General features: G+C 54.1%; 3 protein-coding genes across 4 annotated transcripts; all 3 read left to right on the forward strand.

The window, feature by feature from the left end:
- Positions 1-559: 559 nt before the first annotated feature.
- Positions 560-6,935, forward strand: PPP1R3E (protein phosphatase 1 regulatory subunit 3E). Its single transcript, XM_077315155.1, has 2 exons — positions 560-1,866; positions 3,815-6,935. Exons 1-2 carry the CDS (start codon positions 1,414-1,416, stop codon positions 4,292-4,294), a joined length of 933 nt encoding a protein of 310 aa, XP_077171270.1. The 5' UTR covers positions 560-1,413; the 3' UTR covers positions 4,295-6,935.
- A 406-nt stretch (positions 6,936-7,341) lies between these two features.
- On the forward strand, positions 7,342-11,462 carry LOC143826653 (twisted gastrulation protein homolog 1-B-like). The gene is made up of 5 exons (XM_077315522.1): positions 7,342-7,471; positions 8,121-8,263; positions 8,817-8,916; positions 9,539-9,754; positions 10,793-11,462. The coding sequence occupies exons 2-5, from the start codon at positions 8,150-8,152 to the stop codon at positions 11,011-11,013; spliced, it is 651 nt and encodes a 216-aa protein (XP_077171637.1). The 5' UTR covers positions 7,342-7,471; positions 8,121-8,149; the 3' UTR covers positions 11,014-11,462.
- A 619-nt stretch (positions 11,463-12,081) lies between these two features.
- On the forward strand, positions 12,082-17,259 carry HOMEZ (homeobox and leucine zipper encoding). 2 transcript variants are annotated; one of them, XM_077315514.1, is made up of 3 exons: positions 12,082-12,715; positions 13,450-13,578; positions 14,505-17,259. In XM_077315514.1, exon 3 carries the CDS (start codon positions 14,567-14,569, stop codon positions 15,971-15,973), a length of 1,407 nt encoding a protein of 468 aa, XP_077171629.1. In that variant the 5' UTR covers positions 12,082-12,715; positions 13,450-13,578; positions 14,505-14,566; the 3' UTR covers positions 15,974-17,259. The 2 variants fall into 2 exon arrangements, with proteins under 2 accessions (XP_077171629.1, XP_077171630.1); XM_077315515.1 differs by lacking the exon at positions 12,082-12,715 and having other exon boundaries at positions 12,737-13,578.
- The last annotated feature ends 259 nt before the right edge of the window (positions 17,260-17,518 follow it).

Consider the following 17,518-nt stretch of genomic DNA (forward strand, 5'->3'; position numbering starts at 1 on the left):
CCGCTGTGGGAGAGGAGCGCGAGGAGACGAGAATGGAGGGTGTTATGCCCTCTCCATTATTCATGACCGGATGGATGCCTGCGATTTTTCTGATGATTCATAGACAGAGACGCTCTTCGGCGCCTGGTTAACACGGCAGCGGGCCAAGAGGAGGAACGTCTTCCTCTTTGACTTGTTCTGCTGCCCCACCTCGGTGCCCACGGAGGGTCTGCCCCCTCTCCTGGCTCCGTGGGCCCTTTCTTCCAACCTGAAGCCCACCCACACAGTCCTCCTCCTCTCCTGTCCGAATCCCCCCCCCCCCAGCCTGATGGGCTCTCTCCTGTCTAGCTCTCACATAATCCATTAGGTCCCATTTTACCTTCTGAATAATTCATCCCCATGGAAGCATTTCTGGGCACGTATATTTTTTAGGTACACGTTGTCCCTGGCACCTGGACCCTTTTTCCGGCAAGGAGACGGGTCCTGGAAGCCGAGACCCCCCTCTCGCCACCTGCCCAAATCTCACAGGCTTCATTGCTCTCCCTGAGATTCCTCGGAGAGCTTTTCCGTGTCAGAGTCTGGAAGGGGAGTCGGCTTCACAAGAGCTGCATCTCTGAGCATTCTGGCGGTTCCTTTGGCTGGGCGGCCCTGACTAAAAGGATAGAAAGCCAGGAAGGAGGCAAGGTGGTGGGGCTTAATCGGCCCGGAAAGGCAGCGTGCAAAGATCTCCGAGATGGAAAGGTGGAAGCACAGCGACGGAGAGACAGAGTGAGAGAAAGAGAGAGCAAGGTAGGAAAGAGAGGGAGCCCCAGACATCCCGGCCGGCCGGCCGACTCCTGGAAAGAAAAACCGTGGAAGGCGGAGGAGGCTGGGTCAGGTGACGGAGCCTGAGGGACGGGCGAAGGAGACCTTCCAACTGGATCGATAACCTGAGAAAGAAGACCTGACGGGCTGAGCAAGAACCACATTGGGAGAACGCGGCAGGAACGAGGCGGAAAGAGCGGGAGGCGGAAGGTCTGCGGAAGAAGCGGGCGACGGAAAGGCAGGCGCTGGCTGGAGCCATCGAGGGATACCCAAAATAGACGCCAGCCTGATGGATTGCTAGGGAAGGGGAAGGGGACAGGGCAGCCGCCAGACCGGCTGGACGCCTCCGAGCAGATCGGATGATGGAGACCGGAAGCTGCCGGCAGCCGTTCCAGGAGACCAGCCCCAGCTAGGCGGGATACGTGGGAGGACCGGCCTTGCGAAAGAGACTGCAGGTGGGTGCTGGAGCGGTCAAGGGGTGCCTCTCCCCAAAATGGCATAGCCGGACACTCCTTCCCGGGAAGAAGACCAGAAGGAGGTGGTCCCTGGAGTCCTCGAGGAAGGGGGAGAGAAGAAGGAGAATCTCGCTGCTCCCAGGCTGTGTCCACGAGACACTCCTTGGCCTGCCCCATGGCCCGAGCCCCACCCTCCCCTCTGACCCCCAGCAACATCCCAAGGAACCTCAGCTACATCGCCGGCCTGTACGAGCGTGCCTACTACCGGACCTCCCGGCCAAGCTTGGCCGAAGACTCCGGCACCGAGGGCTCCGAATCGGAGTCGGAGAGCAGGCCCCGGAGCAGGCCCCGCAGACGCCGCCACCTCTTCGGGGGCCCAAGAAGGAGGGGCAGGCGCCGGACCCGATCCGCCCCGGCCAGGGGCAGAAGCCGGGGTGCCTCCCGCAGCCGGAGTCCCGGCACTCGCAAAAGGGTCCGTTTTGCTGACTCCCTCGGCCTGGAGCTCACCAGCGTGCGGCAGTTCTGGCCCAACGACCTGCCACAGGTGCCGGAGCGGGTCCACGCCCAGCTGAGGCGCGACTCCCTCAGCCATTTTGCCCCCTGCCTGCCTTTCTGCCCGCCGGTGACGGTAATGGGGTTCAGCTGATGGAGGGGCAGGGTGGGCTTCAGGGTGGGGAGGGGCAGCGGGGTCGCCGGGTCAAGAAATCCCTGGAGGCTTTGGGGAGGGGTCTGGGGGGAAGGGGAGGGATGGTGGCAGGGCGTCGTCCCTGCTGCTGCTTTCTCCAGGGAGACTGATCTCTTTATCCTTCTGGAGATGAGTTTGAATTCCGAGAGGTCTCCCTGGGCTTGCTCTGAGGTTGGCATCCGTGGTGGGATCGGGTGGGAGCTGGTCAAAGAAGGATCGGATGGGATCGGGTGGGAGCTGGTCAAAGAAGCAGAGGAAACAGATCTAGTGCTTTGGTTTCCTCCTCCTTCCCAGGGGACATGCCGGGAGAGGTCCATAGAAATATTATTTCCACTTGGAAGAATTTGCCACTCCCCATGGGGCCTCAGCAGACCAGCAGCTTTGGCCTGACGCAGAACCTCTCTCCAGAGGCCTCCATGAGAAAATAGCTTTTATCTGTGGTGCTCCAGTTGACCACCAGGGAGCGTTAGAGGTCCGGGGGTAGGGATGCATAGTAGGAAGATCGGTTGGGTTCCAAAGGAGAAGTACATTCCAGGATTTAGATACAACTAGTCCTTCTGCCACTCTGGCACGCAAGCAGAGGTGGGTGCTGCCTTCATAGTCCAGGGCCTCCTGGTGCATCTTCCGCCCCTCCCCGAAAGCCCCTGGACGTGTAGCGACAGGCCCTGTTCTCCACAGATGGCACCTGCCCGGTTTGGAAATTGCAGGACATGGAAATCCTTCCGGGAAGGCATCCCTCAGCCTCCAGAGATACTTAGGAATGCCCAGAACCTCACACAGAGTCTGAACCCTCCAGCCACCCCTCCGGTGTCCCCTAAACCTCAGCTTCTGGGGCCCTTTTGCATCTCGGTCTGCTCGAGGCGGACTGGCCCTCAGTCGCTGTACCTTACAGCCCCCTAAAGAGAAGAAGCAGAATTCCCTTGGGGGATCCTTGCAGAAGAAAGGTGTGTGTGTGTGTGAGGACTTACGGAATGAGCTTTTCTGGTCTTTAAAGGTGGCCCCCATGAGATTTCGGGAGAGGGTCACTCATGGCAAGCTGGAGGCTGTTCTGTCTCCCATTCTGCCTCCCCCCCCCCCTTTCCCTTAGGACTTCCCTGCTCATTTAGAGATTATCCCCTTTGCGGGCTTGGTAAACCTTTTCCTTGGGTTAGTTTCTCAGCATCTGACCTGTTACTCGTCTTGGGTTAACAGAAAGCGATAGAAATGGAGTCCAAGAGCACCTTTAAGACCGACAACGGAAGCAGCAGAAATATCTCGAAAGGAGATTTCCATTCCTCTTTTTATTTCAGTGTTTTCATTTACGGCAGCTTCCCTGGTCGGGATGATTAGCGGGGGATTCACCCTGTCTGCGGGACGACGTCCTTTTAGAGCAGGGGTAGTCAAACTGCGGCCCTCCAGATGTCCGTGGACTACAATTCCCAGGAGCCCCCTGCCAGCATTTGCTGGCAGGGGGCTCCTGGGAATTGTAGTCCACGGACATCTGGAGGGCTGCAGTTTGACTACCCCTGTTTTAGAGCCAGAATTCCCCTCTAGCCAACGCCTTCTCCTCCTCCTCCTCCCCCTGTTTTCAGGGCTCCTTCCATCTTATTTACTCTGCCCCACCCAGTTTTTTTCTGCATTCCCCCCCCCTTCCCTCCCCATTTCTTCATATTTCACATATTCTTCTTTCCCCCCTTTTCTTTCCACTCCTTTTTTTCAAATGTCATCCCGGTATTTCTTTGTCTGCATATTAAGTTATTGTCTTTCCTTCCCTCCTCTCTCTCCTGTTCTTTGTTTTGAAGATCCCTTCGGAGGGCTCGCCTGATCTTGCCCAGTCTCCGAAGCGAAGCAGTTTTTCAGCTCTCTTCCTCGGGCTTCATTTTCGCTAACCCTTCCTCCGCTGTCTCCCCAGGATGTGCTGAATCTATGGTGCCTGCTGGAGCCCACCTTCCCCGACCCGCTTTCGATGCCCGATTTCTTGCCACGCCTCTTGGCCCAGTGCGTCCTGCTGGAAGGAGCCCGCGCTGAAGGCTCTTGCGTGTCCGGGACCATTCGGGTGCTCAACTTGGCCTACGAGAAACGGGTCTCCGTGCGCTACACCTGGGACTCCTGGGCCACTCAGCGCGAAGCCCGGGCTTCCTACGCCGCCCCTGCAGGGCGGGACCGGGACCACGCCGACCGCTTCGCCTTCCGCCTGCCCCTGCCTGTCCCGTTGCCCCCAGGGGTCTGCCTGGAGTTCGCGCTCTGCTACCTGGTGGGCGGGAAGGAGTTTTGGGACAACAACCAAGGGCGTAACTATTGCCTGAGGCCCCCGCCCTCCGTGGAAGAGGAGGACGAGCCCCCCAGCCCCACTCAAGACTGCTGTGAGACAGGATGGATCCATTTCATATAGGCGGTCCAGGCTGCCACGCTGGTGGAAGAGGGGGAAGGAGATAAAACGAAGGAGAGAGCTCGGGCAAAGAGGAGACTCGCCAAACGTAGTGAGACTGAGACTCACCTTGAGACCAAGGAATTGGAAGGGCTCCCAATGCAGCTGATGAACAGTCGGGGTTTTCCCTACCATTCTGTCCCCCAGAGTCTACCACACAGTTGCCAGTTTAGTACCACCCATCCTCTAGTTGAGTCCTGGATGAAAGGGGGGGGGGGAGACCCTCTACGGTTGTCTCCTGCGATGTGGCACCTTGCTTTTTAGTGGGGTGTGTGTGCTTTCCCCTAAACCGTTTGACCCCGGGAATCCAGGAGGGAGGATTTCAGGACAGTACTGACTTTGACTGACCGGTGTCCTGATTCAGTCTAAGGCAGCTTCATGCATGTTCTCTGGGCCTGATCAAAAGCTACGTAAACATGGCAGATATTCTTTGCCTCTTCCATGCAACGTATGTGTTGCCAAGGAACCTATGCCCACCTTGAGGTTCCTCAAGAGGGTCTCCTTTCTGCCGTGGGGTCTCGTTGGTGCTTTGGAGCGAGTCAAATGCATGCCCAGACAGGAGGCAGGGGAGGAAGGCAGAGACAGCTCCCAGAGTAATGGGAACAAAGAGAAAGTTTGAAGATGACGGATATTCTCCACTGCCACACTCACGGGGGTCTCTGCCTGGCTGTCACCAGGTTCTAGGTCACTCCCTGGGTTATCGTGACCAAGAACTGGTTCACTTGTTACCTTCTTGTCCCACATCTCCCTGCATGAATTCTCGGGAAACACACATTGTCTGAATGTTCACGCTTGTATCGTTAGTGTGTCAAATTTGAGCAAACCTGGGGAGGGAAAGAGTTTATTCCCTGTGCATGTTGTTGTGCTAATCCTGTCACACACACCCCAAAAAAGACTTCCGAAATGTTAAAACGGATTTGCTTTGTGAGCAGTGTATGTATTGAAAATCAGTCGGGCCTTTGCAGCAAATTCTCATATCCTGGTTACACGCTTTCCACATACACATTGCTAAAATTATCTTCCCGCAGGAACAAAACAAAACATATAATGTTTGAACTGGACCTACGACGTGTGAACAGCTGCCACAGAAATGGCCTACATTGCAAGTTGGGTTTGGGGCCTTTGCTTGGCTTTAAATACTTGCCACCCAGGGGAGCCTGATCTTGGCAACTAAGCAGGGTCAGCCCGGGTCGGTCCTTCGAAGGGAGACCCCAAGCAAGTACACAGAGCCAGGTGGCACCAAAACCACCTTGGACCGACTCTGGCCTTGAAAGTCCTAAGGGGTTGCCCTACGTCAGCTGCGATTTGACTGCACTGCCTGCCATCAAAGCCTTAGGGCAGTCTCTTGCAGCCTTTTGACCAGAGGAATCCCTGAAATATTTTCCAGGCTTTGAAGAACCTTGGGCGTGGTGACGCGCCCCTTCAGATAAGCGGGCGCAGGAGGAAGATGGGGGAGCCAATCGATCTTTTACTGTTTCCGTGGTGGAGAAAGAGGCCTGTAGAACAACAAGGGAAGTGGGCTCTAGTGATGTTTAGTGAGGACAGCGGTCATTTGGACCTCTGGGAAAGGACACGGAACCCCACGGTTCCCCAGAGCCCTGGTTGGGAATCCCAGCTCTCCAGGCCCATCATAACACTGGGTGCTCCCCATTGTTTTCGCTCTTGTGAATTATGGATGACCCCAGACTTCTGATGGCTCGGCTGAGCTACTGAGTTAAAACTTGAACGCACTCCAACCTGATACTCAGCCTGGTACTTTAGAAGGTGTAAGTCTGACTCCCCTCCTTTGTGCCTGTGCAAATGACCGTTCTGTCTGTATTTCTGGACTGGGAGAAAACATGGGCGGTGATTCTTGCAGAGATGCAACAGAGAGTCCCCTCTGAGGGCAATCCTGCTGTGTCTCTATGCTGGGGGTGAAGAAACCCATAAAATTGCAGAACAGGTTTTGAGTCCACTGGCACCTTTAAGACCACCAGAGTTTGATTCTGGGTATATGTTTTTGTGTTCATGTATGCTTCTTCAGATACAATGAAACGCTTTCCCTCAAGCTCTGCATGCAGGTAGAGAGGTGGGGTCTAGTCAACATGCGGAAGGAACTGAGAGGTTTTAGCAAAGGCTGAATCAAAGCAGTTGTGAGTAACAGCACATTAGTATAATACAGATAATAAGAGTTAAGAAACAGATGCAAGAACAGAGTGACTCAGCATGTGAAGTGAGATAAGAACATGATAGCTTTGTTAAGCCCTGGGGGTTCCATAGCTCTACTATAATCACTTGTAAATGGGCTTCATGGTGCCACTGGAATCAAACCTGGAATGCAAGCACAGTTGATGCACATAGGGTGGAGTTGCCTGCCCCCCTTAAGGAATAGATTGGGGGGAGAGAAACAAGGCCAGAACAGGGATTCGTGCAAATTCACCCCTCTGTGGCTCAAATAAACCTCTTATTCTGTAATTATCAGTTCCTTCGTTTTAATGTGTTTGTAATTCATTTATGTGTATATTCATTTCTTGCATAAAAAGGTGCCCACAAGATCCCAGTGTGGACTTTTTCTTTATGGTGGTGGATCCATTTTCAACAATTAGGGTAGAATAAGTGGGGGCTAAGATAATCTAGCACCACTACACACACACACACACAGAGCATCCAGGTTAGATCAACTACAAAGTTTGGACAAAGGATTCCTAGGAAAGCTTTTTGTATATTTCCTAAATACTGCACGGGGTTGGACTAGATGACCTTGGAGGACACATCCAATTCTATGATTCTATGTAGACTGGTTAAGTCCAGGGGCACCTTGAAGAAAGCAAACCAGAATCTCCAGGAGCAGCGAAAGAAAGAAAGAAAGAAAGAAAGAAAGAAAGAAAGAAAGAAAGAAAGAAAGAAAGAAAGAAAGAAAGAAAGAAAGAAAGAAAGAAAGAAAGAAAGAATCGTGGAGAATAAAGCCAAGCACCGGTGTCCCGCCCCCCTTCCTCCTCTTTCTCCTCCCTCCCGCTCCCCTCTCCAAAAATCCCAATTCTCCTCCTCCTCCTCCTCCTCCTCGCTTCGCTCAGATCCCTCCTCCTTTCCGGACCAGGCGGCGAGAGGGGGGCTCCGGCGTCCTCCCGGCCCTTCGCGGACCACCCTTCCCACCCCGGCCAGGTAACTCCCTCCCAACTTTTCTTCCTCGGTGCCAAAATCTTGCAAAGCTCCCCCCCCCCGGCCCCCTTTGTTCGTACAAGCCCGAGCTGAGCCGGGGGTCTTTGTCCTCGCGGAAGGGGTCGGGGCCTTTCGGGGGTGGGCCGGGGGCTGCTTCTCGCCCTCTTTCTGGATCCCACCCAGAACTTACTGGGCGGTGGGGGGGGGGTTGTACTTCTCCCCTTCACGTCATGCTCTAGAAAGAGGCTGCAATTGGGGTCCCCCCTGCCTTTGATGCCCCTTATGGATGCCAACCTCCAGGTTGGGGCGGGGGGAGGGGTCTGAAATCTAAATGACACTGAAGTCTGGATCAGTTTCCCAGGAGAAAAGTGGCAGCGTTGGAGAGGGATTTCCAAGACATTATGCAACGTTCAAGTCCCCTCCCTACTAAGGATGCCAGCCTCCAGGTGGGGCCTGGAGATCCCCTGGAATTCCAGCTCACCTCCAGACTGCAGAGCTCAGTTCCCCTGGAGAAAACAGATGCTTTTTGGGGAGGGGGGCTCTTGGGCACTCTGCCTCGCTGCTGTCCCTGCCCTCCCCAGGCTCCAGCCCCAAATTTCCAAGAGTTTTTCAACCTGGATCTGGCAACCTTTGCTTTCTGTCTCTCTGCCAGCGGGGTCCACCCCCGACGACTCCACAGGAATGCCGTGTGGCCTGGCCCTGCTCTTGGTGGCCGCGACGTGGGCCGTGGCCTCCTCCGCCGACGGGTGTAACAAGGCATTGTGCGCCAGCGATGTCAGCAAGTGCCTCTTGCAGGTGAGATTCTGGGAAAGATGCGCCCCCTTTGGGGCTTAGCCCTTCGAACCAGTCGGTTAAAACGTGGCAGCCTCTAATCTGGAGAAACAGGCTTGGTTCCCCACTCCTCCACAGAAATCCAGCTTGTTGACCTTGGGCTACTCACAGTCCTGTTAGAGCGGTTCTCTCTGAGCTCTCACAGGATGTCTGTTGGAGGGGACAGGAAGGGAAAGGTGAAGAGCCTGCAGATTTAACGAGGTCTCCTTTGAGACTCAAAATGTAGAAGGTAGAAGCCAGGCTTGGCTCTTCTGTCGGAGCATGAGAAGAGGGCTTGTTTATTTGGGGACGTTTTTTCAAGATGAAAAGCCCAACCTTTACAGGGAGAACCTGTGAAATGCAGCAGCACGAGTCTGGTGGAACCTGCGTTCAAATCCAGACCCCTGCTAACTTATATCTCAAGTGTTGTTTATGAGACTTAAAACCACCTCTGGAGCCTGGTACCCTTTGGGGGAAAGGGTGGGATTAAAGCACCCTCGATAAAGTTGCGCCCTCTCCCTTTGGCATCCCTTGGCAGGAAGTGTGCCAGTGTGAGGCGAACCAGGCCGGCTGCCCATGCTGCCAGGAGTGCGCCTTTTGCCTGGGGAACTTGTGGGAATCCTGCTGCGAATGTGTGGGTAAGTGAGCGTTGAGGGATGTACGCGTGGTTAAAGCATGTGCTTTTCTCCTGCATTGTTTGATGACTGAAACAGGCTACGAACTTCCAAGGGAGGCAACCCTCTGAGCATCTCAGTTTTCGGAGGAGGGTATCTGTGTAGAGTAGGGGTAGTCAACCTGTGGTCCTCCAGATGCTCATGGACTACAGTTCCCATGAACCCCTGCCAGCGAATGCTGGCAGGGGTTCATGGGAATTGTAGTCCATGAGCATCTGGAGGACCACAGGTTGACTACCCCTGGTGTAGAGGGAGCCCAGATTGCATTAACCAAAACCGCTCTGAGCGTTCGGGGAGGGCGATATATAAATCTAAATAAATAAATAAAAATAAAATAAATGTTCATCGGCCCCAACCAAATGCCTGGCGGAAGAGCCCTGTTTTACAGGCCCTGCGGAACTGACTCAGCTCCATCAAGGCCCTTAGCTTTTCCGGGAGCTCTTTCCACCAGATCGGTGGAATCCCTCCTTCCACCCAAAATCTGGAATGGTGCCCCCTGCTGGGCTGGAGGAGCGAACCTTGGCTCCCTCTGCTCCCATCCAATGTGAACATTCAGGAAGGCTTTCTCTCTTTCCCCCACGCACAGGGCTCTGTGACGAACGCCCGGCCTCTGCCCCTCGGTCTGCCCAGAGGAGTTCCATGCACAACCTGATGTCCCCCGTCCCCTCGCTCTTTCGGGCCCTCATGGCGATCTCCGACAACGACTCCCCTGTGGGGTGGAGCATCCTGACCCTGCCCGTTGAAGAGGAGCTGTGGCAGAACCACGTGGACACGAGCCACCTCTTGCTGGGGCCGCACACTGGTGAGTCCCGGGAGGGAATTCCAGGTGATACAGAATGCACACGGTGCGCAGGGGACTGGGTGTGCATGAGAAAGCTAGAATATGCATGATGTGCATCATGCATGGGGAACTGGGCACGCACGAGGTACTAACGTGTAATAATAAATCCAGAAATGGATGGGGGAGCTGAATGGGCATGAGAAATTGACAGGTGCAGATCCACTCTGAAAACTCAGCCCCTCCCCTTTCACGTTATGTAATTAGTTGGGGGGAATTAGAGCATGGTTATGTTTTTAAGTGATGGTTTTAATGATAGATTCGAAAGCTCACGCCTTGAATAAATCTTTGTTGGTCTTAAAGGTGCTACTGTTTTAATGATGTTGGTGCCCACCCTGAATTAGAAGGAAAAAAGATTTATTTTTATTCATTTAAGAGGGTGCATACTGTGCATTTTTCCAGGCTCTTCCCAACATGACCCACACAACAGAGAAAAACTGTGTCTGAAAACAGGACAATTTTAAATGCAATCAGCAAACTTGCGTGCTGTCCTTAAAAATTCACTTTCTTACAACTAACGACAACTGAGTGTCCTTTTTAGTACTTCTTCTTTCATCCACGTCTTCTTTGTTGTGACCACAGCTGATGAAAGCTACTTGGCAGAAACCATTGTTTTGTGAAAGCAAAAATACAATTCAGAAACAGAACGCAAACAACTTTGTTTATCGCAGAGGTGGCCCACCTGTGGCTCTCCAGATGTCCATGGGCTACAAGGGCTCATGGGAATTGTAGTCCTTGGACCTCTTGAGAGTCACAGTTGGGCCACCCCTGGTTTCAGACTTATTTCTTCCCTACCGTGTTGGTCATTTTTTCTCTGTGTCTCCCACATGGTTGTAGCATGGTCTCCCGAACATGAGCCGCTGCCACCTCAGCTAAATGTGGGCAGGAGGCTTCCCCAGACATATGCAGAAGTGGGGCTGGGGAAAAGTGACCCCCGTGGCCCGGGAAACACGCCAGGCCCTGGCTGCAGCCTGACATCTCCTGTCCCGCTCTCTTTTGCAGGCCTGGCCCCCCCGGACACCAAGGGCCTCAACGGCACGGCGCCCCCCTGCCAGGCGATCTTCTTCAACGAGTGCCTGTCCATGAGCCGATGCCGCGCGGCCTGCCAGTCGGTCGGGGCCTGGCGCTACCGCTGGTTCCACAATGCCTGCTGCCAGTGTTTGGGACCCGACTGCCGGGGCTACGGGGGAGCGCAGGCCCAGTGTGCCAATTGCCGGGAATGAAATTCAGCATCTCTTTCTCTGTCCCTGGCACATCCCCCTCCTCCCCTCGCACAGGGGGACCTTTTCCCACTGGTCCCCATCCGGCTCAGCGTTCCCCCCTCTGTGCTCCCTTCCTTTTAAACCAAAAGGGCCTTCCCCAATCCGAGGCAACCCTGGGCAGCCAAACCTGGGTGGTATTTGGAAGGGCAGCCTCCAAGGAATACCAAGACAGGCCATGGCAGATCACCTCCAAACATCTCCTGCTTGGTAGCCAGGCGATCTTGGGAACTCCCGGCTGCATGACTCATGTGCCGTACGGAAAATAGAATAAATAAACAACCTGTAGCTAACTGGCAAAGGTCCCCTGAATGTCCAAATGCCATTGTTTGGGACCTGCATATATTGTCTGTACTGATGGCTGGTTATTTGCCCTCCCTGTAGTGATAATATTAATTAAAAATGTTTACTTATTTGGGGAAAGGAGTTTTGAATCGGCTGCTGTCACCGAGCCTGCTTAAAGTACTACAGGTGTGTTTTAAGGTACTGGGGAAGAGAAGGGTGTGGGCGACGCTGACCCTGGACCACCACGGGGCCTCTGGCCTTGCCTCCTTTTCATACCCAGACCAGAGCTGCTGCAGCTGCGGGGCAAGAAGTCCCCGGTTCAAATCCACCCCTGGGTCAGCCCAGAACTAACAACATATCAGTTCAACTGGGGTGGGTGAATTAGTCCCTTCAAGTAGGGATGCCAACCTCCAGATGGGACCTGGAGATCCCCTGGAATTAGAGTTTATTTTCAAGCTGCAGAGATCAGTTCCCCAGGAGGAAATGGAGGGTGACCCCCACAGCATTGGTCTCTGTCCTCCCCAGGCTCCATCCCCAAATCCCCAGGAGTTTGCCAACCTTGGGTGGTGGGGGTGGGGGTCCTGCCAACCCTCCCTTCTTTCTTTAGCTCATCCCACCCCTGCAAAGCAGCCGGAAGGGGCCCTCTGAGCACGTGCAGAGTCCAGAGCCATCCCGGGAAAGGAGGCGGGGCCGCCTTCCTCCAATGGTCGGGCGCCGGCCTAGCGCGCCATCCAAGCGGGGAGCCGGGCGCCCTCCTCTCCGCTGCCGCGCCCAGCGGCCGCACAAAGGGGCGCGCAGGAAGAGGAGACCCGGCGCGGCATCCCAAGGGAGGCGATCAAGAGGACTAGGAACTTGCGCGCCCCGCAAGCAGGCTGGAGCCCCGCACGAAGAAGCGCCTCTGCAAACACCAGGCAGGCGCTTCACGACCGCCCTGCGAGGCAGGCTGCGCCGAAGCCTCCCTGCGGGTGTCACGGAGCACGATGCTCGCGCGCGGCGCCCCCGATCCCGGGAGAAGCCGCTTGGAGAGCCAAGCCTGCCTGCCTGCCTGCCGAAGGGGCGGCCGGGCTCCTGCCGGCGCAAGGGGGGCGGCCTTCTGGATGCGGCGCAGACCCGCGCCCGCTCAGCCGCCTGCCTGCCCGGGCTTGCGGGAAAGGAGGCAAGGCGCAGCTCCCGGGGCGGCCCGCCTGCCCTTCGAGGGTGCCCTTTCTGGCCGGGGCGCAAAGTGGTGGCGCATCCGGCGCCTCTTAAAGGGCCCGCTTCCCCGCCGCGGAGAAACCCCGCCTTCCCGCCCCGTTTCCCGGCGTGCACTGCAGGGAGCAAGGGCGAGAAAGAAGGAAGGAAAGTCCGAAAGTGGCGGCGGCGGCGGCGGCGATGGGAGTGGGTGAGTCCGTCCGGGCGCGGAGACCCAGGCGGGGCGCGGGGAACGGGGCCGTGTTCGGGCACGCCGGACCCCGCAGGGGAGGACGCCGGGGCGCGCGGGGCCTCCCACCGCCCTGGTCCTCCCCCCGAGAGCCTGCGGGATTGCTGCGTCCCGAGCGGCAGGTGAACTTGCTGCGCCCACCCTAACTTTGGCCCCGACGCTTCGGTTCTGCCTTTCCGGGGCGCCCCTGAACGCCTTCGGTCTCCTCCGGTGCCCTGAATTGCTTCGCTCAGCTCCCTTTGGATTCAGGGCCAGCTGGTTTCCAGGACGGGGAGCCAGCAAAACTGGCTGTTCGGTTTGGCCGATGAGCGCAGCTTGCCGCCTCTCTTGGCATTTGGTTTAGGTTTCTGGGCTGCGCTGGTGGCGTGTAAGCCATTGTGTTTTTGAAACAAGGATTTGCAGTTGGCCTGTCCCGGAAAGAGTTGGGGAGCTTAAAGGCTCAGGGGGATGTGAGGGAACAAATGGGCTGCGATTTAGGAGAACTAGAGCACAGTTCCCGAACACACCGCAGGTCGGATTGCACCCGCCCCGGTTAGCGTGCCACAAATCTGTGAAATATATTTGCTTCTAGTTACAGCGCTGTAGAGATTTCCTTTGGGCCCTCGTGGACACAAGAGCCTGCTTTTGCAACCTTGTTGATGTAATTTTTGCAAAGTGCTCCTCGGTACCATGTCTTTTGCACCGCTCTCTTGCAGGAAGAGGCCAGGGAGCAGGGAATCCTGGTTGTAGCACCCTGTTCACCACCATCCCCGATGTCTCTGTAAGTACCCGTCCTTAAAGGTTGTGAGGATACTTCTTTTGGATCAAAGGCTCCCTTATGCCAGGTAAGAACAGCTTTCTGTGTATCGAAAATGTTTCCCTGTGATTTGCTGCAAGTTAAAAGCCTTGGCAACCCACAAGGCCTCCTTCTGCCAGTCCACGATGAACGGAATAAATTGTACAAATGCTGCTTGCTTTATTGGGTTACGTTTGATCAGTTGACACTTTTAGTATCTGGCCAGAGCTTACTTTGAGGCAGCGTTCCCTCTTCCCTTCCTGGGCTAGCTGTCTTGGGTGTAGTAGTCCACTAGAAGTGGGGACAGGCTGGCACCGGAAGAATGTTTACGGACCGGTCAAAAGGTAAATGGGATCTCTGGGGATGGCTGGGTAATTTGGGAGCAGAGGTACAAACCACAAACAGAGAGCAGGAGCATCATGTATACAATGACCAAAACTGAGCCAGGCTACATATTGCCAAAAATTAAAAATTAAAGGAAGGCAAGGATCACCTTCTCCCAAAGAAGCCGACCGAACTGTTCCAAATAAAACGGCAACTGTGTTTGGAGAATTACTGTGTCCTTTCCAGGCCCTGCGGCCCTGAAAACTGTTCCTGTAGTGGCTGACTGAGGTCTTCCTAAAGAATGGTGGATATTATTTCCATAAGTAGGGCCCATAAGTGAAGCCAGGTTCGCACAGAGAGATGGTGAATCTGTGTTGGAGACATCCCATACTGGGCTGCGGATGAGGGCTCCCCTGGCTACATGCTCTCTGCAGCTTGGTGTCCTTTGACAGGGGATTATTTTTTCCCCCACCTGCAGTCGGATATGATACAGGAAGACGTCAGCTATGTTCATTTCTCTCTAAACAAAACCATTAATTTCCCCTTGTTCTTGGTTGCCATTTTCATCTCCCTCGTTGCCCTTCTGTCTCATCCGTTCTCTGTTGCACCCCCATTCCTATTTGCCTACAAACGTTGTCATTTCTCTTTCAGCTGTTCTGAGCCACTGAGGCCAGTCCCCAGCGACGGAAGCCCCTTTCTGGCCCTTGGTAGGCATGCCCCCCAATAAGGACACTCCCGGTTGCCTCGGCTCCCCGCCGAGCCTGATTTGCCTGCCGCCCATCTCTGAAGACCTCCAGCTGGTGTGGACGCAAGCGGCGCAGACGAGCGAACTGGATGGCAACCAGCTCCTGCTGCAGACTTTCAGCTACTTCCCGTACCCCAGCCTTTCCGACCTGGCCTTGCTCTGCCTGCGGCACGGGCTGCACATGGAGAAGGTCAAGGCCTGGTTCATGGCCCAGCGGCTCCGCTGCGGCATCAGCTGGAGCGCGGAAGAGATCGAGGAGACTCGCGCTCGCCTCATTTACCACCAGGACCAGCTTCACTTCAGCTGCCTGCTGGCTGGGGACGATCGCAACTGCTCCCATCAGTCTTATAAGAGCCACGAATGCCACCCGCCGGGACCTGCCCCTCTGCACCAGCCAGTTAAATATGAGAACCACCCGTGTGACGTCACTTCCTCAAGCCATTGCAGCACAGCCCCGGGAACAAGGGCGCTTGGAAGAATCAGCCAGGCCACCTGGGAACAGAAGGGGAATGGCTTGCCACAACCTAGCAAAGCTCAGGAGAGCGGTGGACTTGTATTTCATCACAATACCAAAGAGACCCTTTCCAGCACTTACCTGCCCTCCACAGCCGCCAGCACGGATTACAAATGCCAGAACTCTCACACCACGGCCTGGGACCTCACCAAAGCCTCTCCGCTGCCCTCTGAACCGACCGTGGCAGCAGCCGTGAACGGCAAACATCGCCCGGTGATGCCCCCAGCGTGCACTTCTAGCAGAACTTCCTTGCCCTCCTCGGTTGCCACTTCTTCCGTTGAATCTTGCAGGCCACAAAATGACCAGTGTCCTGCGCAGGACCAGCAGCAAGCTTCCGGCTGCCTCTCGGATGTTTTGCGCAAGCCTAGGCGAAAGACCAAGGAGCAGCTGGATCTGCTGAAATCCTTCTTCCTGGGCTGCCAGTGGGCCAGGCGGGAGGACTATCACTACCTGGAGCAGGTCACGGGGCTGCCACGGGGCGAGATCATCCAGTGGTTTGGAGACACTCGCTACGCCCTCAAGCACGGCCAGCTGAGGTGGTTCAGGGACAATTCGGGACAGAGCGTAGAGCCCGCTGCCTCGTTGCCTCCTCAGCCGCTGCAGCCTAGCCATCCAAACGCAATGCCGTCGGAGCGGTTCTGGGAAGCTCATCCGCAACCGCGGGATAAAGACTTGCCCCTGCATTGCCAGGAACCGGGTCGCTCACATTCACCAGCGCCCTATGAGGTGGAGGTCTGTTTAGGGGACGAGGAGGAAGAAGATGAGGAGGTGAGAGCAGCTTTGTTAAAAGAGGAAGATGAAGACTATGAAGAAGAGGAGGAGGAGGAGGAAGAGGATGACGATGAGGACTGGACTATGTAGGATACAGTGTGGACATCAGAGATGATGGGTTTCTGGGGTGGCTTTGAAGGAGGGGAGAAGCTGTTGAGAGCTAGGTCCTCCCCGTCAGGGTCTTGCCATTTGCCCCTGCTCCAAAATATAAAATCAGGCCCTTTGAATGCTCTAGAATCTTGTGTCTTCCTTTTAAGCCCTAGTTTAAAAGTATTGTCCTTTTCTTTCCACTCAGATCTGTTCACAAAATGCTGTTGGAAAAGGGAGTTCCAACACTTTCTTGTAATTCAGAATCTATAGTGCATATCCTTTCAGTAGTTTTCTTGTATCTGAAAAGATAACTAGCTTTCTTTAGACTACTTTTGTGTTCATTGCATTTGTAGATTCCATATCTGGAACCGAAATAGGCAAGCTCTTGGCCCAAGGGCTGGGAAAAAAGCAACATGTACCTGTCATGTTGGTATATTGGCCAATGAAAAGGGAGGGGAAAAGATGAGGTTTATACTTGGGATACCATGTTGGGAGCAGGCTAAGCCGTGGTGACATCCCTAGTGTCTCAGGAGCTTGCCTCTGACTTGGCGGGAACCAGCCAAGTCAGGTATTGATGGCATAAGCCATGCCTCACCTTCTTCCTGGCCTCAGTTATGCTGTGAAAGTCTCATGGGCATCCCTTGTTGCTTGAGCAGAGAACTGGCCCTGGGCTTGGAGCAAAATGGAGGTCCAGCAAATATATTAGAGGTTGCATATCCCTGCTGCAGATAAAAAGATAAAGATACTACCCTCCTTGTTTATCATAAGAATAACATTCAGATCTAGGGTTTTTCCCTCTTACCATCAATCTTCCATAATTACTGCTTTGCTTCCCTTTTTCCTGCTGATTCTTTCACTTCTGCTTCAACAAGCTTTCAGTGCTACATCTCTGTGATTTTTTATTCATTGCCTTCTTTCCAGATACTCGTATCATTTTATATCTGTTTTCAGGTCTAGAGCAATGTCACCTTCATAAATAATATCAGGGAGGGTACTAAACCCAAATACTAAATATTTTTGGTTACGCTGAGTGAGGCAGGAGCCTAAGAAATGCAGTTTGTGTGTGAATTATGAACACTTTGTGTTTGGTTTTACAATCCGAGGTCCTGTAACAGGGAGCCAAGTTGAGAAATTAAGAATTACTAAGCTCGTATATGCGCTTCTTACTTTCAATTCATCTGTTTGGCTTTTGTTGTGTTGATTATTTTATTTAGAGACAGCCGTTTCTATGACTTTTAAATGTGACCTTCCCAAAATGACCAATATAGAGATTTAATTTTCAGTAATCATTGAACAGTGTGATGCTTAAAGGTGTTTATATGAATCTTTCATGACCTAATCCATCATTTGTCTTTTTTTTCATTCTCTTTTTAAGTTTCCTTGTGTTGTTTTTCTGTCTGTCTGGTCTTCTGTACTTAAGGTTTTTCATTACTGTTGTTTTATGTCGCCTTTCCTTCTTCCTGTGCTTTTGATTTTCGGTCTTCATCAGTTTCCCCTTAAATTCCTCTTCTGTGTGTTTCAAGTATGTTCAGTGTATCCGTTCTG

This window comes from Paroedura picta, chromosome 16 (genome assembly GCF_049243985.1).
Source record: "Paroedura picta isolate Pp20150507F chromosome 16, Ppicta_v3.0, whole genome shotgun sequence".
Taxonomy (NCBI): domain Eukaryota; kingdom Metazoa; phylum Chordata; class Lepidosauria; order Squamata; family Gekkonidae; genus Paroedura; species Paroedura picta.